Raw genomic sequence first — 23,319 nt, 5'->3', positions numbered from 1 at the left:
GTGTGTGTGTGTGTGTGTGTGTGTGTGTGTGTGTGTGTGTGTGTGTGAGAGACGCCTACAAACATACTTACCAATGTAGAAATCTGGAGAGTACACAGTAATATTTGATTGTACTGTTTATTATTGTATTCTACAAATACTTCAAAATGAAAATCTCATAAACACAATTCAACCTTGAGTTGAGCCTCGACTCAGACTCTCAAAAGGACTTGAGACTTGTTTGTCTCCAATGACCTGAAACTGGACTCAAACCTGTTTTTGAAGTGACTTCAGACTTGACTTGGACTTGATGATGTAAAACTTGATGCAAACTCGTCCCCATTGACATTAGACATGCGTTTGACTTGTATGATACAACATGAGACTTGACTAAAATGACTAGGGATTTGAGTTGTAATGGTCTTAAATAAGGAACTTCACTCGGACATGTCTTCACTGAGTTGAGAGTCAACTCAGACAAGTCTCAAAATGACTTGAGGCTAGCTTGTCTCCAATGACTGGAACTGGACTCAAACCTGTTTTTGAAGTGACTTGAGACTTGTTTTAAACTTGTTAAAATGACTTGAGATTTGACTTGGAATAGTATCAGATGATGTAAAACTTGTAAGGCTCAAGCTTGTCCCCAGTGACATGAGACTTAAAACTTAGACTTTGTCTTGTCTCACATGACTTGACTTGTCGCCTCTTACACAAGATTTGACCTGGACTTGTCCAAACAGACTTTAACCGATGTAATTAGAGCTGAAATCATAGTGGGCTAATTGACCAGTTTATCAACTGTGGTTTGAGTCACTGGTTTATAACTCAGTGTCTTTGACTGTTGGACTCATGGTGGACGGATCTTTTAGCTGTAATATATTCAGACCTTTACAGTCTCACAGTGAGAGATTTCAGCTCTCGGCCTATGCTGTCCGTTTGATTTATTTCTGTGTTGCGGATAAAAAAGGTCGTCGTCGTGCCACAAGGTGAAGATATCTGACCCATAAAAAAAAAAGCTCAGAGTGGAGCTCGTATAATAATCTGAAATTTCACACCGCTGTGGAGTCAGCGTGACCGCTGCAGATCAGCATCAGCTGGTTTCATTACCAACAGACGAGGGAAATGGACAAAATAAAAGAAACCCCTTTCAACAAATCTTTTTCACTTGTCATAAGGTTTCGTGTCGCTCCTGAACTCAGCATGTAGAGTCTGGTTGTTTTTGCAGAGCGGTACTCAGCAGAGTGTGAACTGTTAGCCTACCGCTAACAGCTAAAGGAACTAACTCTCTATACACAACAGTAAAAGAAACAACTAACAACTGGTGACCAATGGGCTGTGAAGAGTCATAAAACACACTTCATCCAAACTCAAAAACAAGCGGCGATGTACTGAGGCAATCAGCTCGAGATTATACGTTATACCTGCAAAAAGCTGAATTAAATTCACCAAGCTGTCATCGTCTCATCTCGACAGCAGCAGCAGCCGCAGCTTGTTTCAGACGGAGGTTTCGCCTTTCTGCGATAACTGACTCAGCTCCTGATTGATGGACAGCGGCGCCCCAAAGGCGTTACGTAACGAGAGTAATTGAGCCCCCCCCACCCCCCCACCCACCCCAACCTCCTCAAACTGTTGTATTGGATTTGGTTGATGACGAGCTTAGAGGGGAGAAACCCTCCGCTGTGAGTCACAGCAGCCGCTGGGGGAGATGTTGACCTTTTTGACCTGCTTCAGCCTAAAGGGAACAAGTTCACACACTCTCTTCCTGGCGGTCCAGGATGTTGAGTGAAGGCCGGACGCACAAGTGTAACTGCAGCTGCAATGTTTGAGGTATGACTGCAGACGGCGATCCAAATAATTGGATGGTGTCTTTTTCGGGGGCACTTACGGAAGCGACTGATGCTGTCGTTCTTTGAAACCGATAATGACGTCTTTAAAGCCACTCCGGGTATTTAAAAGTGGAGCAGAGCTTCTCCTCGCCCTTTAATGCTCCTCAGTGTTGCCTTCACTTGTTGGAACTGGAGGTTCCCGGCTGGCTCTAATACGCTGAACGAAGACGATGAATGTGGTTAAACATTGTACCTCGGCATTAGGAATTTTAGGCATTTTCATTGTGAGCATGTTAGCATGTTAGCATGCTAATGTCCACACAAACAAACGTTGAAGGCAAGACCAGCGTCTTGAAGCTCGACGTATGTTTCAGAGAAATTATTTTTTCTTTCTTTCATCTACGTTTTGTTTTAACAGCATGTTTTCTCTCGTCGATTCTTTGCCACATCTTCTGCTTGTGCGTATTTGTTATGGATGGGTTGAACTCACGTTTCATATTCTTCAACATTCTGAGCTTCTCTCCGGTTTGGATTTTCTTTTTTCCTTCAGTCTTCTCTTTTGTTGCTCGCTAACACTGAGAGTAATGCTGTCAGCGATGATGATGATGACGTGAGTGAAGCGTTACCGTGGCAACAGTACACACGTGCTATGACAGCCTAAGTCCAATCTCTCCTAAATTAAAAACCTGAGCTTTGGGAAATATTTTGCATGAAAGACAAACTTAAGTTTTGAAACCAAGCAACTGGGGAGTTGATGAATTATTAAAACATATTTTGTAAGGGTTAGACTTAGCCCCCCCCCCCCCCCCCAGGCTAGCAGCATGGCTCGAGGGATGTTGACGTGTTGATTGGTCCGGAGTGAAATATTCAGATTTATTCAAAGAAACAACAACAACAGGAAGACTTTGAGTCACACTGGATATTTGAATATGACTCAGTATTTGACCGGAAAAACCTGCAGCAGATGTTTCTGATAAACGATAAATGAGGAAATTGATGAGAAAGCATCAACCTGAGGACAAAACATTTCTGTAGTTGGAAGCTTATGATTCTCCTGCAGCAGTTTAGAGGAGAGGTGCCTTGCTCAGCGGCTTCTACGTGGTGGAGTGTTTGTTTGCTCTCTGCTCCCTGGTTTTTCCAGGTCAGCCTTAGGGCCCGGCTCTCCTCCTCTCTGACATGTTGTGAGGGGCGTCGCTGATGAGTCACAGCGGGAAGCAACGCTGACGAGCGCAGACGGGTCACCTGACATTTATTGGGCTGTAGATGCGAATCGTTTTCTGCCTGAATGAGTCGGTCAGAGGAGTATTCTTCTTCTTCTTCTTCTTCTTCTTCTTCTGCTTCCTCTTCTTCTGTCTCTGGACACACTTCATGCTTCGTTTGTTTCCTCTGCACTCCCACACTCGTCGCTTCCTCTCTGCTGCTCGCCGTCACGCCTCTGAGTGAGAGTGTCAGCAGTTTTTTGATTTGGCGTGCACGGCTGCCATTTTTATTATCTGTTCATCTGCTGAAAGATTCAGACAAGGAGGGGAAAGGAAACGAGCAGAAGAAAGGAAACGAAATGAGATGAGGAGAGAGGGAAGGATACACTTTGAGAAGATATGAAAGGACACAAGTTGAGTAAAGGAAATAAGGTACACAAAATAAGAACGTCACTCCTCCTCAGTCCAAATACGGTCACTTCCGATATATGGTTGCTTAACTCCAAGATGGCGACGGCCAAAACACCGTACGGCACTTCCACGAGTTATTCTAACCCAAAAGACGATCTTTTCCTAAAGTTGTTTTGTTGTCTAAACCTAACTGAGTAGTTTCCTGTGAAGGTGGCAGTTCATTTTGAAAAGACTGAATCCATGTAACGAGCAGGAAATTGACACGTGTTGCCGGATTTTAGTCGAAAAAGGGTCGCAAAATGAGGCGTAACTTTTTTTAAGATATTGTACGAATCCGTTGGCTGGTTTGAGGTTCGGGTCCTTTCCGTCGTTGTTTGTGACTTTAAAAACTGAAGAAGATAACTAATGACAGCAACAGATTACAGATTAAAACGAGTTCCACAACAGACACAATCCTTTGACAGCTTTTTCTCCGCCTGACCAGCCAATCGAGTCTCGATTGGGCCTCCGGCTTCCTGCTGAACGGTTCTTCTTCCTGTGAGGAGGAGGTAACCTGGACGAGTCCTTCAGCGTCGGTTTAATCTCACTCATCAAACTCCTGCTAGTGATTTCAGTTTGTTTCCTTTAAATAAAACATCAAAGCACAACTAGATCACTGCCCCGCGGTTTATATTCATGTAACTTCTGGACATTCTTCTGGACATTCTGGACATTTCATGGTTATCCTATGCATTACCGGATTAGCCTTGACTTTTCCAGCGATTTCAAGGTTATTCTGGAAATTGAGAATTATTTCACACTTTTATTCTGGAGGATTTGGGGATTTTCTCCATATTTTCAGGGTTGTTTCAAATCCCTTTCACAGGTTTTCTCGAAACTCTTTTGAGAATTTTTAGGTTTATTCTTGAAAATCCAGGTGGCCTTTGACTTTTCAGCTTCTTATTTGACTTCTTCTTCCTGCTTCGTATGGTTCATTTTGAGCTTTTTATGGTTATCGATCACATTTCACGGCTGTTCCTGATGTTTTAGGATTCGGTACAGAGGATTCAGGGTGTTTTTGATCCATAATATAATCTTGTTATTGAATTATTCGTCTGTTGCACCAGAACCACAGGACGAGTCCAGTAAAACTCTGACGAGATGAAGCATAAATCGGTTATCTGACGGCTTCCTTCACCTCCGAGGACAAACAGAAACACACTGTGATGACCTGTGACTTTAACAAAGAAACATTGTGACACACACACACGGACTGTTGTCTGTTGAATGAACTGAATCCACAAACAGACCTAATCCATCCAGACGTTCATTCACCTGCAGCGACTCTCTCAGATCAACAGTTTTCTGAGTTGTTGTTTTTTTGTGACTTGATGAGAAAACACCTCTGAATATTATTCCTGCAGTCGACAAACTAAAAGTCTCAAGTCTGAAAGCACTGTTTTTGTTTTTCCACGAGTCCCATTTGAACAGAAGTTGTAGTTTTGCAGATTTTAAAAATCTGGATCCATTCAGTCTTGAACACAACACCAGTCACACTTGAGTCCTGCTGTTGTCCAGCTGCAGGCCGCAGGACCGGGTCAAAACAGAAAAGACGTGTTGCGTCCCACCCCCCTAGGGGTACGTCGGTGTCGCAGCATGTCGTCGCTGACGTTGTTCCTCCAGATTATCGTCAACCGGCTCCCTCAGATCGTCTCTTCGCGGCAGCCGAGCGCCGTCGTGACATTTTGGGGTTAAGCTGTGGAGGGAGTGGGAGAGGGGGTGTGTGTGTGTGTGTGTGTGTGTGTGGGGGGGGCGGTACTCCCCCGCTTGGTTAGCCGGACGTGATGCTCGCTGACAGCCGTCCCGGCGACACTGGGCCGTCGTTCAGCCGTCACCTCGATTTCAGCTCGTGAAGTGGACCACCGGGGGGGACGGGGACGGGGACCCGACGTCTGAGTTTGAGATTACGAGTTTCAGATGTTTTTACTGAGTCTGCAAAAATATTGTACTCAGCCCTTTAAACTGTAGATAATCTCAATGTGGTGGATTTGTGAGATCTAAAACTGTTCAAGGTTATTTCTTCAACGCTACTCTTCTGTATTCTTCATTTTGATCTGAGACTTTTTATGTTTTTTTTCAGTATTTTCTCTAAATTCTCTTAAGGCCTATTTCTGACTGTCCATATTTATTTTGGATTACTTTTATTTTTCAAATTGGTATTTCCAGGTTTATCCCTGACTTTTTATTCATGAATCTTAAATGTACTTTCAATTTCAACGAACTAATTTCAGGACTGTTCTGGATTTGTTGACCCCAGATCTTTTTGAGGTTTCAAAGGTTACATTTTCATTTTCATTAAGATCTTCTCAGAGTTATTTTTGACTTTTTATGGCTGCAGACTGTTCAGGATTAGCTAAAATGTTTATTATGGACTTTGCAGAGATTGTTGTGGATTTGATGGTTATTCTGGTAATAGAGAGCATTTCTGTTATTTTGAACCAACACAACGTTATATTTAACCCTCAATCTTTGCAGTTGAAGATCTTTTTACCCTCTGTTGGTCCAAACTTGAAATTGTTAATCATTTTTATATTCAAACTAAAACAGAGTGATGCTCTTCTTCTATTGGAACCTAATCGTAAGAACATAACGAGAGAAATATGAAAGTGTGTCTTCAGGCTGTGATCTTCAGAGTGTCTATTTTAATATCAATCATTCTTTGCTTTTCTAATTTTGATTTGACATTTAAAGACTCGAGCTGACTTTGAATTGGAAGCTGAGATTTAGATTTTAGACGCGTCTCAGTGACGAGGATTCACTGCTGATCCCGGTTCAGATCTGCTCTCTGTCCCATCATCCTCTGCAGCGCTGATGCTGATTGGTCCTGACAGCTCCCTGCTGCTGATTGGTCTACTAACCCCTCTCCTCCCCCCTCCCCCCTCCCACCGTCCCCGGGGCTATCCTCCCGCCTGACTGCAGATCAGCTGTAAACCTGCTGCCTGTCATCACACTGTCGCTGTCTCTCTCACACACACACACACACACACTGAACTCACCAGCAGTTCACATGCAGTCGATGCTTTCTGAATCACGATTTTAATTTAAAGAGGACGGTTGTCACATTTTAGCAAATGCTCTAATTACTTCAGAACAGTTTATGTTTTTGGTTTGTTGTCTGTTTGTCTGCAGGATTACGTAAAAGCTACTGGCCATGTTTTCATGAGACTTGGTGGAAGACAGTAGCATGAGTCGCAATGACTCGCGGGGCGGACACACTTATTATCTTTCACTTTTTGTTAGCACTGCGAGATTCAGGTAATATTTGAGATGTTCAGGCGGGTATCAGTATCATGTCTGTGTTGAGTACGGAGCTGCAGTCAGGACGGGTTAGCCTAGCTTAGCATAAAGCCTGGAAATGGCTCAAAACAGCTAGCCCCGCTCTTTCCAAAGCACCTCGAAAGCTTCACTAATTAACACCTCGCATCCTTACTTCTATTTTTTTGGGGGGGAGTTAAAGTGCAGTTAAACTCACCGTAGTGGAGGTGCGCGCACCAGCAAATGACAAAACTTGCCAGTCGTGTGCGAAAGCTCCGCAAATGGCTGCAGCACTCGGTCGTACACCTCTGAAGCTTGCTTGGTTCTCAACGCGTGCGATCAGAGCTTTTCAAACGTTCCTGTCACAAATAGTTCTGTGATGAACGCCTCTTAACATGGATTATACCAAGAAGGCCAATTCATTTTTTAATTGCCTTAGAAACAGGAGGTCTTTAAATATCTACATTTGAGTCAATATTTAGCGAACAAATCAAATAGTTTCCAGGATATTCAGCCTTATAATGCGTTTAATACCTAACTTGTTTCTTTACAGGGCTTGTACGAAGGCAATAAAGTAGTCCATGAATACGAGATATGAGTTTACAGATGATTACAATCCCTCCTCTGCATTGTGGAGGATGATTTACGGCACTCGTTGCTCTTGCTTCTTCACAACATTTAGTTTGCAGCTCTTTGGTGTTTTGGAGTATAATTAACGCATTAACGCCCGTCTGCGTGCTCGAATCTTGTGCGGCATCTATGAAGGCTCTACGTTTTGAAACTCTGGCTCCCATAATGCCTTGAGGGATGTCAACAGGAAGTATGTTACCATGGGTTCAGTGAGTTGCGCTGTGAGCTACGACTTGAGTTTGTTTAAACCTAGGTTTTCTGTACATCTGGGTAAAATGGCACCATTCAAAGTGTGAATTCAAGTTCTGCAGTTGTAAGACGCATCTCGTTTTCCTACGTTTTCAAAGCAGATTTATGGAAGTTTATTTGCAGTGGACACTGAAGATAATTACATATTCTAGAAGGAAAAGTTGCACTGAATCTAAAAATAATATATGCATCATGTCTTTGTCTTCAGATTTGACAGAATTTTGATTCTAAGAAGAGATTTTTTTATGCAGATTGTGGCAACCAGGTGTCTTTAAACTTGAACCTGCGGTTAGCTTAGTTTCACCGGTTAGTTAAACGGAGCCTGGTGCACCAGTACTGTTGCTATAGTTACCTGCTGCACATGTGATTTTCAGCAGCCAGTCGGAGAGCAGCGTCTCCTGTGACTGTGGTTCAACTAGAGATAATCAGGAAAATGTAAATTGCGAGGTTGGTCTGATTGTTTTGGCGTATTATACCTTTTTAATTCGTCGACCTGACGCACCGATCGGTCACATCAGTGTGTTGCTAAAGGGCACTTTACCTGTACACCATGTCACTTCCTGCTTCGGCTCCTCTGCCTCCTGAGTCACAATAACAGTCTGCAAGAGATCGAGCAGCTCTTCGTGGCCTTTTCCTCTAAACCGACCTCTGACCCTGCGCTCATTTAAAACGCATCATTAAGAGACGGAGACGAGGGGCGAGCCGCCGACCGCTTTTCCCTCGACGTGCTAAATTAAGAGCCAAATATAGAGAGAGCGGAGCGCTGGCATTTCAGTTTGTTCTCTGGGATAAAAAAAACAACACTTTTATACCTTCAGCAAATCCTGCAGACTGACTCATATCAGGTTTATTCATCGGAGACATTCATGTCTTCGTTCCTGTGACATATGAGCTGCAGGCAGACGCTGCAGAAAAGAGTCCGCTCACGGAACAGGGAGGAACACACAATGTGTGTGTTATGTGGCCCAACACACAAGTCATTTATTTCTTTTTAAACTGGAGGTCGTTTCACTGAGGGACTCGGAGAGGTTTTTTTATTTAATTTTAATTTGTTTCAGGTGGTATGTCCACGCTCTTTGTTTTTAGAGACGCAACAAACAGGCGATAAACACACACAACACAACACTGTCTCCTAGAAAATTACATTTATATATAATATATAATACATTAACTTCAAGTTTTTTATCATCATAGTAATGAAAAAGTGTTTGTGGTTCTGTTCAGAGACTGAGTTCTTGGTGAAGGTCCAGGAGAGATGGAGATGAAATATAAAAAGTCAACAGTTATTAAAGTACCTTAAAATTAGTATTTAAGTATATTACTTGAGTATTTCCATCTTATTCTACTTTCTACTTCTCCTCCACTCCTCAGTCGCCTACGTAAATATTGTACTTTTCACTTTACTACATCTCAGAAGTAAATATTGTACTTTTTACTACATTTCTTGGACAGCTCCAGTTTCTTCTCAGATGACAGTTTTTCATCCACTTCCTGTCCAGGTAAAACCACGTATCTCCAGATGTGTTGATGTTGAATGTTTGTGATAAACTTCTTCACTTTGAAGTGTTTCCTCCCTAAGCCGTCTTTCTTGCTATCTGAATTACGTCCATGACGTCGTGTTTGGGTTTGGAGTTAGTTGAAAGCCTGGAACGTCTCATACAGACGCTAAAGGTAGCCTCAGACGCTCCGTGGTGTAGATCAGTGCCCACCGTACGATAAACGGCATCGACTTGTTTCCATCCAGCAGGATTCACAGCCTCACTATTGCTGTTTGGCCGTCAAACCCTTCCCTGATAATCACTAAATGGAGGGTAAACCCCGGTGGAGTCCTGTTGAAGTGCTTTGGGAGGCGTTGTGTTGTTGGATCAGACTTGTGTAACGGGGCCTCAGCGTTGTTTTAGATCCAAGAAGAGATGCACAACAAATACAGACTGAAACAAGTTTTCCTGTAATTCGTATTTTTAACACTCTTCACATTTCCTGGTTTCTCTCTAAAAGGTGCTCATTTTCTTCCCTCTTCTTCACCTGTCTGTAAAACCTATAAAACCTGCAGAAATTCAGTGTTCGCCCACGAGTATAATGAGAACCCTGCTCAGGCTCCACAGCCCCCCCCCCTAAAAACAACAACAATTGCATCTCTGCTGCTGGAGCCCTTTGTCTTCTAAAGAATGGTCAGTAATTAGCTGCAGACAGAGTTGTACCTCAACGCTGCCGATAAACTGAAATACTAAACTTCACTCAGCCGTTAATGAGGAGGAAGAAGGGAGGATGATGATGGGGAGGATGACAGTTTTAGGACCGCAATTGATTTCTTTTATGTATCTAAATTGTCACATTTAAGTGTCCAAGCTATAATCTGACCAGTACTGATTATTTAAGGTTATTGTTTAACACAGATTTTTAAGACGAATCCCTTAGATTTGACATTTCTTTTTTACTGAAACATGTTTGCCACGTCGTGACATTTGAAACAAATACTCCTCTTAGTAAACGGTTGATTTGTAGCCGACCGCTAACGGACTCCATGGCAACATTATACTTCCTGTTTTCCTGTATATCTCGCAAAGCATTGTGGGAACCGTAGTTCCAAATTTTAGGCCTTGAGCATCCATCAAATAGAAGTAAGACAAAGAAAAAAAGGATTGACAAAACCCATTATTAATAATATTATCAGACTTTGAAAACTGCTTTTAAAGGACAAAAAGAAGAAAATGCTTGTCAATAATAAAAAGTATTTTTTCCTTCTTTTCCTCTGTAGTTGAGATCAAGTATTTGATGAGGCTATAACTTTATAGTTAATGAGGTTAAACATGTAAAACTGCTATAATGCTCGGTTAAGCAGCAACAGTCTTCAAGGAGCACGTCTATTTTCTTTGGCTCACGTTCCCCTCGAGGAGGAAAAGTTGTTAAATGAGCTCCAGATCATCATTACAGCAGAGAAATGATCCGACCCGACAGAGTGAGGTTTCCATCAGCAGGATGGAGAGATGTAAAGAGGAAGAAGGCGGGATGAGGCCGGCAGCTGCTTCGCTCGGCCATAAATTAAAATTGTCGGGGTGAAGCTAACGCTGGAGCTAATGAGCGGCAGCGATGAAGATGAATGTCGTAAACATTCCCGGCTGGTGAAATGATGGAGAAAAAAACCACGCATCTCATTTGGGATCAGTGCAGGATCTGTGTGATGAAACTGTTAAACGTGTTTTCATGTTGTTTTTCACCTCACCGTTGAGAGCCGGGCCTTTTCATATGCTAATGTTTTTGAGCCTGAGCACGTTTTCAAATTAGACCTGCTGAGAACATGTAGAACCAGTCTCTCTGACTCCTCTGATGGAGTGATGCAGCTAGTGGTGGAGGAAAAACTCAGATCCTTTGCTTCAATAAAAGTACCAATACTAAAAATAAGTATCAATTAGCATAAGAGGAAAATACTCATGTAAAATACTCAAGTATGTTGTATAAGTAGGGCCCCATCACATCTCCAATAGGAGCAAGACTTTGTAGTTGTCTAGCTCTTGCTTGTGTCTCTTTGTGGTTGTTTTGCCACTTTTAATTATAGTTGGGAGTCTCTTTGTAGTTATTTTGCAACTCTTTGTGGTTGTTTTGCGTCGTTTTGTGTTTATTTTCAGTCTCTTTGTCGTTGAATTGTGTCTCTTTGTGGTAGTTTTGCCCCATTCTCATAGTCGTTGGGGGTTTCTTTGTGTCTCTTAACAGTTTTTGTGTGTCTCTCTGTAGTTGATTTGTTTCTCTTTGTAGTTTGTTTGTTTTCAGTCTCTTAGTAGTTGTTTTGCTCCATTTTCATAGTTGTTGCGAGTGTCCTTGTAGTATCTTTGCAGCTGTTTTGCATCTCTTTGTGGTTGTTTCGTGTTTTTTGTAGTTGGTTTGTGTCTTCTTGTCGTGTCTTTTGCCCATTTCATAGTTGTTGTGAGTGTCTTTGTGGTCTCGTTGCAGCTGTTTTGTATCTCTTTTTAGTTCTATTGAGCCGCTTTGTAGTTGATTGGTGTCTCATTGTGATAGTTTTGCCCCTTTTTCATAGTCGTTGTGAGTCTCTTTTAAACTGTTTTGCGTCTCTTAGTCAGTGTTTTGGACTCTTTGTAGTTCCTTTGAGCCTCTGTCGTTGAGTTGCTGGTTGGTACGTGTCTCTTTGAGTGACATTCTGTAGATGTGGGGACCCCAGACACTTTGGGGTCCTTGTGCCCGGTATCAATCCATGCCTTCATGAGTCAAACATGTACATTTAGCATCAAATTCACAGCTTTAGTTTTGCTCTTTAAATGATATAATTATAATTATGTGTCCTCATTTAATATCGATTTATCCACGAGACATCTGCTTTATTGCTCTGTCATCGCTCTTCTGTCTGCAATGCAAATGATGAAAACATCTCTCAGATACATTTATGTATTATTAAATAGGTTTCATACATTCAGCGTCTATAAGGTAATTATGAAAGACTGTGTTGAGATATTGAATGGAGGATATTGTAGTCAAGGGTGTGGGAAAGTCCAAATAAATTGCTTGCTTGTTTTCCTTTTTTTAAAATAAAATAAATGATAAGATTCAGCCTCTCCAGATCAAAACAATGTCCGTTATACATGAATAATGAAGCTGCTGTGCGACGTGTTTAAAAATGCTAATTTGAAGCAATTGAATCGCTCCTGCTGCTGTTTGATGTCCACATGTATTTAATAATTAATAGTGAACTGATTACTCAGTGACGTGAACTTAAACTCAGCAATGTGAAAGCAGATAGAACTCCACATACATTAAGGTGTTTCATTGTCACTGCTCATGAATAATTCAGTGACGTTCTGTGTGCAGAGGCAGCAGTTAACCTGTAAAACTACTCTGTATTTTTGAATTAAGTAGTTGTTTTGTGACTTTGTTTAGGCGCACAGAAACGAAGCTTAAAAGTACCCATATCACACCAACAACAACTTGCTTTTTTTAAATGTATTTTGTCTCATTTTATCTATTTATTTACACAAATAAAAGCTTTATCATGATGCGGAACATGTACGATTATGTTTCTCAACTGATGATAATTGAATATAACAACAAGTGCCAGTAGTCAATGTCTGTCTGAGTTATAGTATATTTATTTTATACTATTGCTGTGAATTTGGCACATTCATGTTCCCCAGAGGAAGAACCCCTCTGACTTTGGTGATCCTCTGACTTTTCCTCTAGCGCCACCATGAGGTGGACTGTTGTGGTCTTGAGTGAAATGTCTCCACAGCTTTTAGATAGATTACCTGTAATTTTGGTAAGCGTTCATGTTCCCCTTAGGATGAATCGTCATGAATTTGGTGATCCTATGACATTTCATCCAGCGCCACCATCAGGTCGACATCTTAAGTTGTCCAATACTTTGTTTTTTCGGGCCAAACACTTGGAGAACTAACGAGCAACCCGGCTCAGCTACACTTTGTGTTTGGGGCACAGACTTCAAAGCAGCAAGTGGGTCAGTCAGTGTTTGAGGCCTGGATGTGTTAAAGTGGACAGCCCACATAAATAATATGTAAAAAAGAATATACTTACAATGCAGAAGGCTGCTGGAGTTTCTCTCGGCTGTCGGCTGCTGACAGAGAGGCTGCCGGGGTTGGTTATTTCTCGTCGACTCAACCTGCTGTGAGAGAAACAATCTCTCCTTTACGCATTAAATGAATCTACCGTTTAATCAGATAATTCAAACTGAAGACTTTTAAAGACTTTGACACAAAGAGTATTGTTTATAGTATCATAATGTTTATTATTTAGACATTAAAACATGACAAGAGAGAAGACCTCAACAGCAGGAACCATCGCCTGAAGTCTTGCAAATAGGTATGAAATCAGAACGTTTTTGTATTTTTGAAACGGCGATGTGGTCCCGTAGAATCCTGCAGTTTCTGTCACGTTGGTTTTGGTTCGCGGTCTTCTTGGTTCCTCTTGGATCCTGCAGTTTAGATTGGCTCGAATCCGACGGCAACCTCCGGGTCTGAACAAAGTGAAGCCAACGCAGAAGAGCCTAAAACTTGCATTATTTTATTATAATTATAATTTATTACCTCAGTAAACATTGTAAACATGAGTTTATGGTCTCAATCTCTAGTTTTAAGTCTTCGTCAATGTCCTTGTTTTCGTCTTACAATGTTAACCCTTTCATTGTCTGTTTTTCACTTCATGAATTATCTTATTCATCATTCGGTTGCACTTAGCTCTACGCTCTTGTGTCACTTCTGGTTGCAAAATAACAAGATGGCGACAACCTAATGTCGAACTCAAGGCTTCAAAACAGCCAATGTCCACTTCTTACAAACAGTCTTTGGTCTAATTATCCTCAGCTCTAGTTAAGGCCGCTTCTGAGTGTCTTCTGGTCTCTTTCTAATCTGGTCTTCTTCGTGTTCTGTTCGGTCTGTCACAGATTACATAATCTCATCCTTACTCGTCATATTTAGCCGCTTGGGCAGAAGCCTGCGGCGTTACTCAGCTTAGTGTCTATGAGGTTCTTGAGTGTTTAACGTGAGACAGTTGCGGTTAGGTTTATGTAAAATGAAATGACTTGGTTTGGGTTAGATCATGGTTTGAGATAAAAGAAGTAGCCTAACTTAAACTAGAGACGTAACATCCTGTGGCTCAGTGACGCAACGTTGTGACAAAAAGTAACTAAACTTTTGAATTCTCTTTGTTCTTTTTGCGCTACATTCGTTGCTATGAGCGTGTAATAATGACGGTGCCATGTACGTCGGGACGAAGACGCCGCAGGCGACTTCTCAAGCATCTGTATGCAACGCTTTGGGAGTGAGACCAGGTTGCAGATTAAAAACACCTGTATTTTGAACATCTTCAGAACGTCTCCTTTGTAAAACACACTGAAGATGTGACGACAACCTAAAGCAGACGTTCACACATAAAACAACACAGTACCTGAAGTACCATCCTCCTGAAACAACTGCACGTCGGGCGAGGAACACCCACATGCACGCCTCGGTATCTGACTGCGTATCCATAATGCAGCAGCTCCTCTCCACACTCCACTGAGCTGGTGAACACGAGTGGAGACAATGTTCCTGAACTGAAGGACCGTCCTAAGAGCCGAGCACTTTACATAATCCCCTCTGGGCGGAGACGAGCCGATCGCTCTGCGTCTTCAGCCCAGTGAGGATAGAATCTAAAAATTAAAGGGACAGTCCCCCCAAAAACAATAGAAATCGTATATATAGTGTTCACCAGATGGTGTTACAGAGAGCGGATCGCCGGAAACAATTAAAGCGTATCAGTGCAAACAGACTTTGACGGAGTCCGAACGAAAGCTGATAAAAGGTTAACAAAAGCATTTCCAGGTTTCCCCCCTGTGAAGGAATTTTCTTTTTGCACTGATATGTTTACATTTTTCGGGACGCTCCACTCTCCTTAACGCTACACGATAGAACGACGTTTTCTGGGACCATAGAGAGCCAAGAGAGGTGAGTACTAATCACAACCTCAACCCGTTTTCACTCCCAATGCGTCAGATACCACAGTTTGTTTTATTCTGAATTGTCTTTATACTATTGCGTAATCTGTTTATTGTCACGCACCAATCACCGAGTCAAATTCCTTTTGTGTGCAAACAAACGGGGCAATAAACCGTTTCTGATTCTGAAGCGTCCCAACACGCTCGGAGCACTAAACATTGACATTTGGTCACGTCGGTCGTTAGTCACGTTAGCCATTAGTGTCGTTGGTCACGTGACTCATTAGAGTCACTGGTAATGTGAGTCGTCTGTCAGTCAAGTTAATGTCAATCACCCTCTTTTCCCTAAACCGTACAAAGTGGTTTTGCTGCATTAACCCAACTTCCTGTGAAGATGGAGGTTTATTTTGAAAAGACACAATGTAACATCTGTATATTGAGGCGTCCAAAAGTGACGCTAGAGCGGTACGTACAGCGGCAAACGTTTGAAGCTCAGGAGCACTGACCAAGCATTGGCGTGAGAACGTGTGTTGACATTTCCTCTGTTTTGGGGGGTGAACTGTTCCTTTAAATCTTTGACGCCTTGGTGTGTTTGTTTGCAGACTCAGCAGGCGGCCTGGCCAGCTGAGGCGAGGCGTCGTGTGTTTGTTTGTGGTGGATCCAGCTCCTGCTCTGTTGACACCAAATGAGGTTCTTGGCAGCTGCTGTGTTCTTTATTTATCTATTTATTTATGAGGCCAAAAAGCCAGCCGGCCACATCAGGACCAGCTGGCTGTGACGCAGAGCCAGCAGCAGTAGCAGAAGGACGGACACATGAGACGTGTCCTCGGCCTCGGACCGGTCTGACCGAGCTCAGAGCGACAGCAGGAGTTCAGTCAAATCGATTTCTGGCTGTCTGCTGGTTTCTATGTCTCTCCGATTCCTTTGGGAATTAAGGGGAAAAAAAGATGAAAACATTTTAACCGGGTGGAAGCAAACATGAGAATCCTCATCATACTGTTCAACATCTTTTCAAAATCGTGTTGTTTGTCCAAACCTTTGGTCGACTCTATTTTACATTCTGGTAAAGATCCCAGATCTGTCAGGTTGCATTTGGGGGAAATGCGACTCTCAATGATGCCGGCAGCATGTCGAATATCTCTCCATCCCCACGATCCTGATTAATATTCAGCTCAGCTGATGTTCCAAGCTGCTCTTCAAGGAACCGTGATATGTGTACTACTAATTTTTCTTTCGCAGACATTTTGAGGGGAAAACGCTCCGGCTTCCTGGATTATTGCGCCGCACGGGGGTCAGAGGTCAGGGTGGAAGGTTTGACGTAACAAAAAGTTCAAGACTTTGACACCAGAGGACATAGTTCACAGTCCTGCGTGTGGTTTGGTTGGGAAAACAAAAGCATGTTCAACGTGCTTTAGTTGCTGTGAGACGATATTGTGGGAAAACAAATCAAATAAATCTTCAGTGAACATTTTGCAGATACGTTCATGAAAATGTTTCCTCACTTTGTTGATTGAAAATTGTTTGGGTTAAAATAATTGTGTTTGTTGTGCAATATAACTGAGTTTGTTTCTTAAACGCTGTTGAATACGTAGTAACAAGACTATAGTAAAATGAGTCAACGTTAACACAGGACATGAACAGTGATCTCCTGCCCATCCTCTTCTCCTGCCCTCTCTATGGGGACCGTCTGGCTCTTAATACTGTGTAATATGCTCTGGCCCTCTGCTATTGATGCGGATGGGTTTATATTCACGTGAGTTGAAAGCCCGGTGCGTCTCATAAAGGATGCCTCCAAGCTTCGGTATCAAACCACACTGACCAAGCGGCGGTGTTTGACGGGTGGAGAGTGAGAACGGGTTGCCCAATCGCCTCTGGCCGGAGCAGGTATGTTAGAATTTCATTTGCCTTCCAAGACGAGTCTCCTCAGAAACTTAACTTTGACCAATAGGAGCACAGAGCGCTTTCACACACAACTATACACGGCAAAGCAAAAGAGTTTCTGTGTCATCTGAAACAGTTCAGAGACGTCTGAAGTCTCTCACTGTGAGGTCGCTTCAGAAGAACACAAACAGGTTTACTCTCCTCTTCTGATGCTGACGGAGGATCAGTTCTTATTTCGGCTTCTTTCTTATCAGGCGCTGAACTTCAGTTAACCCCGTTTCCTTCGCTCGTGACCCAGGTGGATTTCAGGGCCGTGTTTTCACTTCCTGTTCGCCTCCGAGGATCTGATTTCCTTTTTTTAAAGCGCTTCAGACTTTCCTTTTGTCCAAATTAAATACTGTAAATTAAATACCGTAAATGAAATCCTGTTTGAGCTCAGCTGTTCAGTGTCGTTTTCCAGTGTTGGATGTGGAAAGCCTCGTTCATGTAAAAGCTTTGTATTGATGTTGGAGCAGCAGACGTAAATGATTAATGGGCCCCAGTTTTTTAGGCCTCGCTTTACAATTTAATGTTTTTTTTATTCGTGTCATTATTTGTCAGAATGGTGCAGTCTTATACTCTTTAGGTGCTGTAATGTTTTTACTGTTGAGTTTACAATTGTTACCCAAAGCTAATATGTATCTTTTCCAAAGACTGTACATAAAAGTGTACGTACAGTAGTAGTTGTCACCCTTTGGTTTGCGGACTATAGTTTTAAAGTTTGGGCATTTTGGTCGTCGCCATCTTGTTTTTTGGCAAACAGTGATCAGAAGTCACCATGTTTGGACTAGAGACGCCGTATACGACTCTGGTAGAGACCTGTCAATCACTGTGTAGCCCCGCCCTAGAGCATCCCCTGCTTTATGGTCTGTTTGACTCTAAATGGACCAAAAGCCCAAAAGTCACTACGTTTTTTAACAAGTGGAAAAATCTGGCTGTCGGTGTGAAATATTTCAATCCATTTCAAACCAACTTCTTTCAAGAATTTTCCAAAAAATTGGCTAGAAATAAGGCAAAATAATGCACATTGCTGTTGTTAATTAAGAAAAATGAGACTTGATTTTAGAAAACATAGAGATGAAATGATAATAAATTCATGCTTGTAGAGTGATCCTGTGTGAAAAATGTAGTTTTACATGGTGAATGTTATAAAATACTGTATATCCACTTGGAGACGACAGGATGCAGAATCGACTCCTTTATAGAGAAATATTCAGAGATTAGACGACCCAAAAATCATAAATTTTGTCCCGCTTCTTTAATTTGAGGTATTGAAAGATGTATTTGAAACCTGAGTTGCCTGGTTGTTGAGTTGTTTCCTCTTCGAGTCATTCTGACTTCATCCTGAGAGGGAAACGGAGAAGCGACAGCAGGAGTCTTATATGATTTTACCTGGAGGGCGAAGCTGTTTATTGTCCAGGAAAGAGACAGATGACAGTAAACTGAGCTTTACTTTACATAAGACAATCAGAGCGCAGAGCGAGCGATGACGGACGTGAGCTGTCACCTCAGATGGATTTCTTCTGTCGTTGCTCAGCCGGGCAGAAAGCTCGAGGCTGTCGCGAGGAATGACAAGCATCAATCACTGTCGCAGGAAAACACCCTGAGACGGCAGAAGAAACGGGGTTCATGTCCTCTGATGTAAAACACACAGATGTCTGTCCTCGGTGTGAGACCGAGGATCCCATCCGGCCTCACCGGGGCTCAGCAGGCTGAAGTAAAGGTCCCGTGTTAAGGGTAATGAGCGCTGTCATCAGGACGCCGTCCATCTCGTGTCCTCTGATTGAGAAGAGCTTTTACTCTTCAGAAACCTCCACACTGCAAAACATCTCCATCTTTACATCTAATTTGTCTTTAATCCACCAGGGGGCGACTCCTCTGGTTGTATAGAAGTCTATGAGAAAGTGACTCTACTTCTCTCTTGATTTATTACCTCAGTAAACATTGTAAACATGAGTTTATGGTCTCAATCTCTAGTTTCAAGTCTTCTTCAATACAGCATGATGTTCATTTAGTACATTATGGTCCATTTAGAGTCAAACAGACCATAAAGCAGGGGATGCTTTAGGGGCGGGGCTACACAGTGAGTGACAAGTCGCTAACAGAGCCGTATGCGGCGTCTAAGTCTCTTCTCCACAGTCCAGATATGGTCACTTCCGATGACTGACCAAGATGGCGACGGCCAGAACGCCGAACTCAAGGCTTCAGATCAGTAGTCCATAAACCGATGAGTGACTTCACGACGACTGCGTCCACTTCTTATCTACAGTCTCTTGGATGAACTGATTCGATTTTGGTCAAATTGGGCAAAAGTCATTAGGACCTCACTCAAGATTTCATATCCTAATAATGTCATATGAATGTCAAACAGAATGAAATGATGAAGTGATGACTTACAGACATGGATGTTAACTTGAACCTGATCGATTTGTGCAGGTGTGAGTCTTTTGGTCGTTTTCGCTCAGATTTTGTGCAATAAAATAGGTGTCTGGCAACCCACTTACGCCTCGTCTATATGTATGCGCATATTTTAGAAAACTCTCCTCCATTTCAATGAAAATAATTATGTCCTCACGACCAAAAACTGAAAAAAGAAAGGCACTTGTGAGGTCATACTTTCAACACAGATCTGCTTCTGTGTTTTTAAGTGATGAAAAGACTGTTTTTAGAAGGCTGAGAAAGAAAACAGACTTCTCCCTGTTCCTTCTTCCGAAAGAGGTTAATGAATTTGTTATATCTGCAGGTTCGCCTCATGTTAAACACATTCCCCCCCAAAATCCATCTTCATAAACTGGATATCTCTGGAAACTTTGAGAATATTTGGTTTATGTTTTCAATCTTGACGAGATTAAAACCAAACCCTGAAATAAATACAAGGAGTGCATTTTCTCAAAAGTGGCTCCAAACTGAAGAACAGAGCTTCTGATGTGCTCACATGTTTGTTTTTTTTCCCCTCCAAAGTAAAAGCCCTCTGTGGAGCCATGGAAGTAAAAGACCCTCTTCGTTGCTTCGCATTGATTGTTTGTCAGCTGCTGATAGCACCGCTGATGGAGACGTGAGCGTGCGACGTGCTTATTTTCCGACTGTCTAATTAGGCAGCTAATTAAAATTGCAGTCCTCCAGTCGTAGCAGGATGTTAGATTTCAATTTGTTCAATAACACGAGGAACACATGTATGACTAAAGCCGTCACAGTTGCCATTCATTTTTATTATTCCTGCCATAATTTGATGACGTCAATCTTCTCACAAAGCTTCGGTCATAATGCTGTTTTTAAATCACAGGCAGGTTACATTAAACACATATATTAGACGAGCTGATGTGCTTTAATGGATGCTGCTGTTCATTCAGCCCCCAATGCATCATTAATGCTAATGGTGATCCCCATTATATTCTCATGCAGCTGCAGTTCTTTTAGCCTTGTGTGTGTGTGTGTGTGTGTGTGTGTGTGTGTGTGTGTGTGTGTGAGAAATACCAGAGTTCATCTCGGCGTCACCTCCATGAATCTCAATGATTTCTGATGTAATCCGTCGCTGCTGTCACACAATCTGTCTCCACATAAGATGTTTGACTTCATGTTTGCTGCTGACACGGTCAGGAGAAACAACGGAGGTTTTCAGGAGGCAGTTTGGTAAAAAACGAAAGCAAATCAAAGAAATAAATACAATACACATCCTGATGTACTGTACGTCTGCTCTTTTTGTCGTAAATAAATGAAAAATGTGTTTAAAAGAGCGAATCCTTAGTACTTCATTTCATTGATTTGTTGTATTTTAGACATTGTACATCCATAAATTAAGTAAGTGATAAGTAAGTGTTTTGCAGGTTTAGGTTCTCTTTCCACATTTTCTTTTTGCACGAGTTAGTTCAGATTTGAAAATGATACGTGTTGATCAGTGTTTCTTTTTGTTTTTTACTCTACATCTGCATTAGTTCCAATCTCCTCATCCAATAAATTACATGACAAAAATAAATGATCTTAAAGTGAAGTTTAGTCGTCTAATTTAGACACTTGTTAGCAGCCGCCATTTAAAAAGCAAGTCACCACAGCGGTATTAACTGAAGAAAGTAACGTTTGAATCTCTTCCGCTTGTTGTTAACTGGGACCTTATTTCAGGCATCTGACCGAAAACACATTCAGAAAATATCTATTGACGAGGGAACCGTAAAAACCAAAAGATGCGGACTCATTTCTGGGTTTTCGGGCTCCTTCCTGCAGCTTCTCGAGGTGTCCGATCAGACAACGCTTGTATGTGTCCGTCTGGCAATCTGTAACGCAGCCGTCAGACAAACAGGAAACACCTGAGGTCTCCAGAACCCGGTGGAGCATCGGCAGCTCAGACGTGTTCTTTGTGTTGTTAAATAAACTTCCTGTCTGATGGATCAACCTGCAGCGCTCTGATAGCGTCGCCTCTCAGACAGGTTTCTATTTACAGTAGAGGCCTTTTTTAATTTGCCGCCTGTTCGCCGTGCGAGTCGAGCCCGCTGACATTTGTATTGCTGTCAGGCCCTCGGCCGTCCGTCTTCCTCCCTCCTCCGTGAATCCTGATGAGGCGTCCGGGCGGCGCTCGGCCTCCGCCTGAAGTGAAATCAATCGGCAACTTCAATCCTTCTCTAAAGGACCATTATGCAGCCCCGCCGGGGCCTGTCTGCTGCAGGATCTACGACCTGATCCGCCTCCATAATTCAGAACAGCAGAGCTCGCTAACTCGACCCTGACGAGGAACTGAACAACAGCCAGAGGAAGGTCAGCGCTTCAGGTTCAAATCTCAACAAATGCGCTGCAGGATGTCCAAGTGGAAGATCCCACTATAAAGATCTGTTTGACCAAGGCTTGATGGTGAAATAAAGACATTGTAATTGTTTAAAAATTGAGTTTTCTTGTGTTTTAACATTCTAAAATCCAACTGAAACCTTATTTATACAGTAAATTTCACAGGTTTGTGTCATTTTATCACATATTAGGACTTCTTTGGTGGCGTCACATATTCAACAAGACATATTTAATATTCAACATGTAATATAATGTAGTTTGTTAAATACAGTTTTATAAGGTATTGCAGTAAGGCGAGACTTTTATGGTGCCGCCGCAAAACACGCCGTGACTTTAATATTTGTACATTATTTTTTGCTTCGTGAGAAACACACATTTCATTTGTTTTCCTACAATATCTTCTTGTAACTGAATCATGATGATCGTTGTAGTCGTTCTGTTAAACAATGAGATGAGGAATAGTTCATTCTCCTATTTCAATCAAGTATTTTTACATTAAAGGAACACTTCACCATTAAAATTACTATTTATATATCAATTACTAGCTAGCTATGGACGCCGCCGTGACCCTCCGCCGAATGTACTCTCAAAAGCCTCAAATGCACGGTGGTGTAGTGGCTAGCACTGTCCCGGGTTCGATCCCCGATCCCGGGTGGTCCTTCTGTGTGGAGTTTGCACGTGCTACCCTGCCTTCGCCCAATGCCTTTTATAGTGAAACACCTGCAGGAAGATTTTAGTTTCATTGGCTGCAGCTTTACAGAGATTAAAAAAAAAAAAGGTGAAGCGAAGCGACGAATTTATTGAGACTGCTGTTTTCTAAGTAATAATTCATTGTATTTTTATGTTAATTTGATACAATCTGATGGGTGTAATGTGTTCAGATGCTGTTTAAAAGTTCCTTGGATCAGACTGATATTAAAATGTCTTAACGTATGTCTAGCATGGCTGCTGTTTCCCGCCTTCTGAAGCTAACGGTTGACCTTTCGCTCGTCTCTCCGCAGATCCCTCAGATCAGCTACGCCTCGACGGCCCCGGAGCTCAGCGACAACACCCGCTACGACTTCTTCTCCCGTGTGGTTCCTCCGGACTCCTACCAGGCCCAGGCCATGCTGGACATCGTCACAGCGATGGGCTGGAACTACGTGTCGACGCTCGCCTCCGAGGGGAACTACGGCGAGAGCGGCGTCGAGGCCTTCGTCCAGATCTCCAGAGACTCAGGTAGGGAAAAGACGAAAAAAAAACCTTGAGCGGTGAAATTTGAAAGAGTTTGTTTCGCTCGGAGATTAATTAAATGCCCCCGTGAGTGATGGAGGACATGCAGCATGAACAGCCACTGTGGGTTTCTAACTCGCCGTGCGTTGATGAGCGGACGGGAGGTCATGTAATTGACTCGTGATGTAATTACAGCAGAGGTCTTCTCGGCGGGTCACTGTGAGGTAATCAGACTCTGCTCTCGCTGATTAAAACGTTATCGCACCCAGGAGCTCTGACACTGATTGGATTGTAAAGGGTATGTTTGAGATTCATCAGCTGTAACAAGCATGTTGGAGATCAGCTGTGTGTGTGTGTGTGTGTGTGTGTGTGTGTGTGTGTGTGTGTGTGT

At 42.5% G+C, this 23,319-nt stretch overlaps 1 protein-coding gene across 2 annotated transcripts in view; it reads left to right on the top strand.

Moving 5' to 3' along the window:
• grm8b (glutamate receptor, metabotropic 8b) overlaps positions 1-23,319 on the top strand; it is a 104,649-nt gene that overhangs the window by 12,928 nt on the left and 68,402 nt on the right. For both annotated transcript variants that reach the window (XM_031857439.1, XM_031857450.1), the window contains exon 3: positions 22,718-22,934. In XM_031857439.1, coding sequence (XP_031713299.1) covers positions 22,718-22,934 — 217 coding nt within the window. The remainder of the gene's footprint in view (positions 1-22,717; positions 22,935-23,319) is intronic.

This window comes from Anarrhichthys ocellatus, unplaced genomic scaffold, assembly GCF_004355925.1.
Source record: "Anarrhichthys ocellatus isolate YVR2014 unplaced genomic scaffold, GSC_Weel_1.0 scaffold2, whole genome shotgun sequence".
NCBI lineage: Eukaryota > Metazoa > Chordata > Actinopteri > Perciformes > Anarhichadidae > Anarrhichthys > Anarrhichthys ocellatus.
The sequence above is the reverse complement of the archived record's forward strand: the minus strand, read 5'-3'. Positions and strand labels throughout refer to the sequence as shown.